Below are 9,965 nucleotides of genomic sequence, written 5' to 3'. Positions count from 1 at the left end.
AGAGATGGCCGGAAGTTAGGTGAGTGTCTGGAGGAGGAGTGGAGAGAGAGAGAGAGAGGGGGAGAGAGAGAGAGAGAGAGAGAGAGAGAGGTGGATGTGAACCTGTCTCTATCATGTCACATGTTTCAGTGTCTGATGTGATGGACTCATGGTGTAAGTCTCATCTCAGAGTCTGTTACTGTGTGAAATATCAGAATAATAAGAATAAAATATGCATTTTGTATTTGGAGATAGCGACAACACCCGAGTTGTGATTCTGGGACATTTTTTACAGTGGCCCTGAGGTGGAAAACACAACGACAAGCCACAAAACATCACAATAAAGAAAGATAAATAACAAAAAACACGAGTGTATACAGGAAAAAACAAAGGTTAATAATAAAAGACAACGGTAGATAGGAAAACACACCAACAAATGATAAAATACAACAAATAAGAAAACACAAAAGATAAGAAAACACAACGTTCCTTGTCTTATCTTAAAAAGCTTGTCATTAAAGGTCATTGATGCTACCACCAGATAATGTTTCTCCTAGAACTTATAGACACACATACAATGAAAACTATATGTTCTGGTGAAAGGGAATATTTGAATTTGTATTTTGCATGAAAATGGTTCAGTCCACATGAGGATGAGAAACCACATTTCACTGTCTTCATCTCCTCCTGCTACAGGCTGCCGTCTTTAACGAGGCTGACACGGTCCTGTTGTCAGCTACTGTCCTGTGATCAGACCCACGCTGGGTATTTACACAGGCCGGCCGGTTGGGGTCAAAGGTCACCGCTCAGTCAGCCTCCGCAGGCGCACAGAGGGGGAGTGGGAGGAGCTGAGAAGTTTGGGTGTGTAGCCTCGGGGTCAAAGGTTGAAACTTCACGGGTCGTCCGCTGCGGAGCTAAATCGATAATATGGCTAATTTTACAGTGTGTGTGTGTGTTGTCGACTATTACTGTATGTGGTCTCAACACGCTGGCGTTTGCTGACACATGTGTGTGTGTGTTAGTTTGAACAGATGACGCATCTGTTCAAACTAACACACACACACACAGTAGTCTCCATGACTTCAGAGGACATTGCATTAATATCCTTGAGACTTACTTTAACCTTAACCTAAAACTAACCTTAGACTAATCCTACCTTAAACTAAACCTAACCTAAATCTGAACCTAACGTTAACCTCAACCTACACATAACCTTAACCTATCTTAATCAGGGTTACTCCTTATCTAATCCTTACCCTAATCTAACCTTAACCTAAGCCTCACCTAAACGTAAACCTTACCTTAAATAAAGTTACTACTTGCTTAATCCTAACCCAAACATAACCTGAACCTAATCTTAAACTAAACCTAAGCTTAAAACTGAATGATTTACATGACGTTGTCCCCTACCATGAGTCACACCCAGACCCCACACACACACACACACACACACACACAGTCTTCTCTTACTGCCAGTACTTCCCTGTCAGTCATTAACCAGACCACAGGTTCTTTCTTGTGCATCTGATTTTAATAGAGCCACAGCCTTTTATTCTAAACCACAGACCACTACCTCAGATAAGGGGGTTAGGGTAAACCCCCTTATCACACTGAGAGTCTGACAGAGAGTCAGAAAACCGTGGACCTCACATTTACCCGGCATTTCAGGAGAGACACATTCACTTCTCTACCTCAAACTCATTTTTAATGTTCGGTCAAAGCTGTAAAATAAAAATAAAAAAGTGTCAAAACTGTTTGTTTCAACTGCAACAAATCCCGTGTGAAAAGTGTGTGAGCTCTGGTTAAGCTCCCATGATGCATCTGCACGGTTTTCTGCAGTTATTAAGTAAGCAGAGACATGTGATGTCAACATTCAAATTTACTCTCCCTGCTAAAAAAAATCTACATTTTCAGACTTTTTTCCTTATTCCTAATTAAAGATATTTCAAACCAAAAATCAAGCCTGAGCTTTGAGATCAAATTTTAGGAGCTACAGCGCCATCTAGTGGTGGCAATAGACCAATACAGAATCCTTTTTCTCTTCTGAGCTTGAGTGGATATTTTTACCCTATGCATCTTCCCTTTTTTTTTTATCCATCCATGCATCCACCCATCTTTGCATCCATCCATCCATCCATGCAGTTACAATAATCTGTGTAGTACCAGTTTCTCCTGCAGAAGAAAAAACCTTGTTAATGAATCCCAGTGGGAAATTGCAGCGTTCCAGCAGCCAAGTCGCATTAATCATAAAATAAATGAGCTACATAAGAAGCAAAACACAATAAAAGCCATAATGAGTTTTGCATTTTACACACCTCCCTAATATTCTTCTCTTGTGAAACAGTTTTCTGACAAGGGCACAATTATTTGCAGCAGTGTGTGTGTGGCCGAGAACTAAAGTAGATTTTAAAATAACGAAATATAATGAGATCAGCTCAGAAAAACTGTTTCTGTTATAAAACTGCGGGGGAAGGAAAGAAAGGAACTGGTCGAAACCCACACACACACACACACACACACACACACACACACACACACACACACACACACACACGATAATAATCTTGCATCCTGCAGCAGCATCTGTACCACCAACCCTCAAAACCACACAGACACACATTTTTGTAAAAAAGACAGGATATGTGACTGACACACACGTACACACTCTTGCACAAGTGAAGATGACGCATTTTGAAACATTTCAGCCGCTGTAACTTTACTGGAAAAGTCACAGCATGATTAACAGCATTTATTCAAAAGACTTCACTGCACAGTTTCTCAATAAAAGTCCATAATAATAAGGAGGTACAGGTGTGTTCAAAGACAAAAAGTACATTTCATTAGAAGAGTAATTTCCCTGTATTTGTCAAACTCCGACACAAAAACGATAAAAAACAGCATAGAGAAGATAGGACTTGTTTTAAATGTACATTAAAACTGCTGTGAAAAGATTAATTGTGGTTGTGACAGTGAAAAACTGTCACACTGAAGAACACACAGAGACGAGAATAAAAATGAAATATCTAATATAGTTCTGAAAATGAAGAATTGTTTTCAAACCGTAGGTCACATTCGCACACAGAATAAATACAGAATGAAAATTTAAAAAATAGGGAGTCATAGTTTGAGTTAACGAACCTCTTTTACTTTTGGAGATTATGATCTACTTGATAAAAAACACATCCTGATGACATCATGGCGCCAAAAACAGTGACGTGTCTTCTTCTTCTTGACACTCGCATCACGTCACACTCGCGTTCTGGGAGTCTTCGACCTGGGCTGAGGAAGAGGAGGAGGCTTCTCGTCATCTCCGTTAACATCTGCTCTGCTGGTCTGAAGAGACAGGAAAATAAAATCTGATCGTATGCTTTACTGGTAATTAGCTATTGTTCCAATGTTATCTGATGCGGCAAATGCACAAACGCCACCAGCTGTTGCACATCTCTACATGCAGTGTTGTGAAACCTCCACTTGACCCTCCTACCTGAGCAGGTCTCCTGGGGCTGGGCTGGGGGTGGCCGGCGGGGGGCTCTGGGGCTCTGGGACGGTGCTGTTTGGAGCGATGTTGGCGAGGACCAGTGTGGCCGGCCGGTTGCTGCTGCGGCTGCTGGTGCTGGTGCTGGTCCTGGTGCTGGTGCTGGTGCTGGTGCTGGTCCTGGGGCTGGTCCTGGTGCTGGTCCTGGGGCTGGTCCTGGTGCTGGTGATGACGACTGGCAGGATGGCCATGCTGAGGACATTGGTGTTGCTGCTGTTGCTCAGGGTCGGCCCACCTCAAGCGGAGCTCCTCCTCATCTGAGCATTAAAAGTAATGATGAGTCCAAAACTTTGTCTTTCTTTATTTTTGGCAAACATTTATAAAACCGAGGGATATTTTCTAGTTAAACTTGTGCATTGGATGCTCACATTTTCATATTTCAGCGGATGTTGTGGTCATGCCAGAGTTTTGAGGATTTAGGTGCAGACCACGTATCTCAGTTTCTAAGACACACTCAACTTTAGATAGTTACCTTAACTTAAAGTGTGGACACCCTATTGACTTAGTACTGAGGCTACATCCAAACTACAATGCAGGGGTCATGTGATGGGAGCCTGACGAATCAACAAAGTTTATATCGTAACCGAGACGACCCAATAAGCAAATGGTTGTGTCTACGTCATTGTTTCCAAATATCTCCGTTCCCAAATGCACATTTTGTCCAGGTAGCTAAATTTTCATCATCACACTTATCAAGTATTTATTTTAAAGAGTGTACTGTGTGAAATATTGTTAATTCTAAATTTGATCACAAACTCAACAGACAAAACAAACGTACCCTTCTTCTGAATTCTTTTCTTCCGTTTGGCCCGGACACAGCAAACAATGACGATGATTATCAGCAGTAGAACGAGACCTGATCAGGATGGAGAATAATAGCGATTTGATTAAAACATGTAAAAAATCTAAAATTGCACATTTGAGTCAGGTTTCATTCTTCTCAAGTTTATTCCACAGTATTTCCACTCAAACATACACATGTGTCACAATACTGAAATGTTAACATGGAGCTACACAGGAGAGCAAACCTACCTCCACCACCACCCACACATATCCAGGTAATTCCCCAGAAGTCGGTAGGGAAAAAAGAGAAAAAAGAGGCTGAAGGAGGAAAGATGGGAAGAAAAAAACACATTAAATATTGATTTCATGTGAGTTCGTTTAATAACTAGTTTTATTCAAATTACTATTTTCGAGTGTTTGATGGACAGTTGATAACGTTTGAGGTGATATTGTGCTACTGTAATAACCCAAGTACAATAAATGAATGGGCTGAAAGCAACACACACACACAAACACACACACACACACACACACACACACACACACACACACACACACACACACACACACACACACACACACACACACACACACAGAGCATCGATATTATGTCCAAATAGTTTGATAGATGCAATGATCTGGAAAGTAAAATTAGGAAATTAGGGATGTATTGAAGAAAAAAACCCTGGAGATTTCGAGAATATAGTCATAACATTAAAATAATTAGGTTGTATTAAAGAAGAAAGTCATAATATTACAAGAATTAAGTCGTAATTCAGAAGAAAGTTGTAATGATACAAGTTGTAAAGGAGAATGAAGTCGTAATATTTCAAGAAAACTGTCGTAATTGAGAATTAAGTCGTAAAATTATGAATAAAAAGAAATGTCTTTTTGCAGAAAATAACCAGCAAGGAGAACTTGTGCCCGGAACTTCCATAAATATCACACAGATGTAAACAGCGATAACCTCACAGTCGACCACAAACAACCATATCCTCCAAGAAAGAAGAAACCCAGCTTCCTGCACAATCTTCTCAAAGTCTTGCTACTTATGATAACGTGGAGCTGATGAGCCAAAAGGTTAAGCATTTCTGTATTTGTGAAACCTGTTGTACAAGATTCAGGATCTTATTTCCCCCTGGAAGTGGCCCTAATATATCACAGGATAATACTCACCATTGCAGAGGCCCTTTACAGATCCACTGGTATTAGAGCCGAGGCCGTTGGATACTTTGCAACTGAAGGAATGGTCTCCAACATCTTTGAGCTTCAGCTTCCAAACTTGACTCTTCTGGCTTGTCAGCTCTTTGTTATCCTGGAGCCAGACAAACTTGAGATCCTTGACCTGCGGGGTGACATATCATTAAAGGACACATTAGAGGATTATCATGAGAATTCAAATTATTAAAGTAAACCAATATGGGTTTTTATTCCCATTTTTATTTGCAAGATGCTCCACATGACTGTCACTGCTCCGTTTGCGCTCACCTTACCAACGTCGCAAGTCAGTTTGACCTCGGCTGTGAGACAGTCAAACTTCAATGTAGGCTTCGGGGCGCGATCTGAGTCGAGAAGAGTAGATCCATCATGATTCGAAGTGTTGCTTTTTATGCAGTGTGAATATAGAGGGATGATCAGAAAGATATAATATGTTGAAACTTACCAAATACACATAAACGCACGCTCTTTATATTTTGTACTCCCACTCCTTCCGCACTGAAAACCGTTGGGGTGTATACCCCCTCATTGGCTTTTGTCACATTCCTCAGATTCAGGGATCCATTTGAAAAAATATCATCTTTGCTCCCTGTGACAAACTTGTACCCCTTCCCGTTACCGATGGTTTTTCGATCCACGATGGTGTCAGAACCGTGCTTCCACTTCACTCTATCTGTGTCTTTCAGTGGGTGTCCCACAGGCACCGTGAAGGCCTCTCCTCTTGCGGCGGGACTGTCGCAATCGGTCCGAGACTCTTTGGAGGAGAGAGACAGAAATACAACGGAGAATGAGACGGGGCTGTATGAACGCCCCCATAACTGTTTTTGCAAATGTCAAAGCTTCATTTGTGGCCTACAGCTGCTGCAGTGTCCCTTACACCTCAAACACATGAGAGAAAAACACACACAGAGGCAGCCAGAGGAACATAACTCAAATGGTACAGTCTCTGGGGAACATGAAAGTCACCATCAACAGCTACAGCACATATTTTACGGTTCAGTGTTTGAGGAACAAAAGAGAAAGAGCTTATATTAAGTGAAGAGTTAGAAAATATACATTTTTACTGTAAAATATCAGTTTCAAAATCAGGTTTAATGATTGAGTGACTTGAAGGAGTCTTTCTTTCCCACTCCTCGCCCTGAACGTCTGTCTATGTAACTCTGCTGAGTGGGTAGATCAGTTAAAAAGAAAATTAAAAATAATTCTTAGCAGAGTTTGGTGGTTTTGTTACAGCAGGTCATATTCCCCGTTCAGTTGTGTTTCAGTTCAGTTCAGGTACTCAGCAGTTGGACATTGATAGAATTTGCCTTTTTAAAACATCTGCACAAAATTCACGTCAATCCGTCAAATAGCTGTTGGTGATGGTGTCGGCCGTCATCTGTTCTCGGCAGAATGGTTGATTTACAGTTACAGAGAGTTAAGTTGTATTTTCCGTGACATTAACTCACAGGATGTACGTATGTCGTACAAAAAACTTGAGTCCGCCAGGTCAAAATGAAACAATATAACAAAAGACATGAACCTTAGTTCGGACCTTAGTGTGACATTTTCACACTACAAGTGTGAAAACACCCTGAATGGGAAGTTAAAATATGCCTAAAATTACTTAAAAAAAAGAAAAAAAAAGCTGATATCTAAAATAAAAAGAATGAAAAAGTTGCATCATTCACTTGTGATAATGATCTTAAAAAAACAATAAACTTCCAGCACTCGCTCACATTTCTTTAAGATACTCTTTGCTTTTTAAATTCCGGATTCATGAAATGAAGTCTGTAAGAACCGCAGAACAGGCGACAATAACAGGAAACAACAGACAAGGGGGGGAAAGCCAACATTTTCACACCTTGATTCTGACCCTCTTCACAAAACTGGCTCAGTTAAACACCCAGACCTGAGGCGTCTCAACACTAAAACTGCATCTTGAGAGTTATGTTCAACAATGTGTTCGGTCGAGCACAAAATGTATTTCTTTAATGCATGAATAAAGATTAAATATTGTCTGGAGAGCTTGAAAACGTAAAAAGATTTCAATGATTTCATTATTTTGTTTATATCGTCCATCGTCACGAGACACGTCTATAACCTCAGTTTCAAGTGATAAAAGATTTAACACTTTAAAATATATAAGAACTTTTGGCTTTTTTTCACGTTTTCCACGCTCCATCCTTAACGTGGATTTGTCTGTATTCACGTTTTAATTCCTTTTGATTCCATTGCTAAAATCGTTGCGTCACCGTGACCAATCCCACCACAGCAGAAACGAGACTCGCGGCGCTAAGGGCCATTTCTTTCTGTCTGAGTCGGGTTTCGAACTCGCATTCGCCTGCGCAACATGTGACAACTATAGGCACGCAAATATAGATGAATAGAAGTTGAATATACAACAAATCAGAGCATCACACAAATGAAATAGAGCGGCTTCATCGTATTTTATATTTAAATGTCATAACTCATTATTTCACCAGGAATAAAGAATATATATTTAGAAAAACCTCAACCCTGACATTGACCCTGAGCTGCTCCCTTTGTGGAGCTGCATTAAAGTCTTTGAAGTGTTTTTTTGTGGCCAATTTTCCTACAACTTACAAACTACATGTTTTGAACCTGTGAGGAAAAAACGAATCGGAGGATGTTAAACATGATTGGATATGATGTTATACATAATTAACAGAACAAATCTGGGGTTGAAAACACTTAATGTAAAGTAAAGAGTACAGCGGTATATTAAAATCAAATATTCTTTGTTTGCTTCAGAAAATATCACAAAAAATAAAAGTTAAAAAGTAGCAGTCCGTTTGAAATATTCAGCGAAAGGAGAACATGATCTGATCTATCGATCTGTTCCACACTAAAACTACAAAAAAAGTTCAGTACCTGTGGAGGAGATGACGGAGCAGCAGAGCAGCAGCAGCAGAGTGATTCCAGAGAAAGCAGCCATCTTCATCGTCTTCATGTGAACTTCATGTTTGGCTGAAAAGAAGAACAGCCCCGTTGCATTATCAAGGTTATTTCCTGTCAGAGCGCGCTTTGATCATATTCATGCGTGTACGTGTGCATGCTTATGGTTTCTAAAGGAAGTGATCCAAGAGGCCCTACCTGCTTTCATCGTTACAGCATGAAACAATGCTAGTCTACGTGTACTGCTTCAGGGACTAAAAATATAATCTGTGACCTCAATTTAAAGATCATCACAACATTATCCAAAATAATTACACTTTAGATCATTTAGATCTCAAAGAATAAAAAAATCCCACTGCTTTCTTAATTTCAACTCTTTTAATTTGGGGTCACTAAATTTATAACAAGGTTTCAAACAATTGGTTGATGTAATCTTTTCCATTTGCTCTACACTTGCTGCCCGCGTTCACACACAAAGGGAAATTCAAATAGTATTTTTAACAAGTTTCCTCTTATAGTCACAAAATGTCAAACAGCAAAGTCATGAGCTAACGAGTTATAAAAAACATTCTTTAAATCGGTGTTTCATAAGGTAAATAAAGATGTTTTTGATATTTTTCTCTGAAGTTTAAAATGTGTCTTCTATCTGAAAAGAAAGATTTCTTATTCTTGTGGTGTAATCTGACAAGTAAGGTCATGCGATGGTCATTACAAATAAATGGATTTGCTGTTTATTTTGCTTGAATGAAAAGTTTTACTGACAACGGTATCCCCAAGGGGAAACGCTTTAACTGAAATGTTACGGCCATTGTGATCAACTTTTGTCTCCCAGCAGCCAGAAGTTGAGAAAATGCACTTTTACGTAGAAGAATAAACATCTCACCTCGGAAGCTTGGACCTCACCCTCTCTCTCTGACTGCACTACACAAATAAGTGGTAGGTGACGTTGTGTGTTGCTGTTGTTCCACTCGACGAATGCAGGGGAAATGTGGAAACATGTAGCTTTGATTAACAGTGTGTGGTTTCCCATCATATCTGAGCCAATATGAACTCTTTTAACTCCTTCCTAACCGTTTTTACTCATGGGCCGATGGAAAATTCCGTCTTGATACGTCAGCTAATATTCTTACTATTGGATCAGATATGAAGGGAATCCAACAAATAGAAATTAGTAAATTTAGTAAAAGGCATATTATCTCTTTGCGTGAGAGTATTTAAGTATTTTTACCCTTTCACTTAAAATTAAAAAAAAAAGGCTGGGTAGTTTCCATTTCCTAAAGCAGCTGGGCAGTGTGGTTGACAGGAAGTATTAGTTTGAATAAGAATAAATAGCAAGTTGGTTGGGGTCTATTTTCAGCATTGGATGAACACACGTTTAGCTCTATAAGCTGTTTTCGTGGTTAAGTGTGTCAAAACCGATTTGTGCAGCAGATCTCGAAGTGAGAGTGGACAGGGTTGTGGCTGCAGCCGCATCATGAGGAACTGTTTTCTGGATTTAAGCGAGCAGAACGTTTGTATGTCGCACACAAGCAAATTCAAGAGAGAAGACATA

General features: G+C 39.9%; 1 protein-coding gene across 4 annotated transcripts in view; it reads right to left on the bottom strand.

Moving 5' to 3' along the window:
• Positions 1-2,674: 2,674 nt before the first annotated feature.
• si:ch211-132g1.1 (T-cell surface antigen CD2) overlaps positions 2,675-9,965 on the bottom strand; it is a 12,723-nt gene continuing 5,432 nt past the window's right edge. For 3 of the 4 annotated variants that reach the window (XM_035150074.2, XM_035150076.2, XM_035150075.2), the window contains 8 exons: positions 8,390-8,485; positions 5,961-6,269; positions 5,786-5,859; positions 5,474-5,642; positions 4,547-4,615; positions 4,293-4,370; positions 3,464-3,771; positions 2,675-3,312 (listed from right to left, as the gene is read on the bottom strand). In XM_035150074.2, the coding sequence (XP_035005965.2) occupies positions 3,226-3,312; positions 3,464-3,771; positions 4,293-4,370; positions 4,547-4,615; positions 5,474-5,642; positions 5,786-5,859; positions 5,961-6,269; positions 8,390-8,468 (1,173 nt within the window). In that variant the 5' untranslated portion in view covers positions 8,469-8,485 and the 3' untranslated portion in view covers positions 2,675-3,225. Of the gene's footprint in view, positions 3,313-3,463; positions 3,772-4,292; positions 4,371-4,546; positions 4,616-5,473; positions 5,643-5,785; positions 5,860-5,960; positions 6,270-8,389; positions 8,486-9,296; positions 9,568-9,965 lie in introns of those variants that run through there. The other variant, XM_035150073.2, reaches the window with a different exon arrangement.

Source organism: Hippoglossus stenolepis, chromosome 24 (assembly GCF_022539355.2).
Source record: "Hippoglossus stenolepis isolate QCI-W04-F060 chromosome 24, HSTE1.2, whole genome shotgun sequence".
In the NCBI taxonomy this organism is placed as follows: domain Eukaryota; kingdom Metazoa; phylum Chordata; class Actinopteri; order Pleuronectiformes; family Pleuronectidae; genus Hippoglossus; species Hippoglossus stenolepis.
This window is presented reverse-complemented; position numbering and strand designations above follow the sequence as displayed.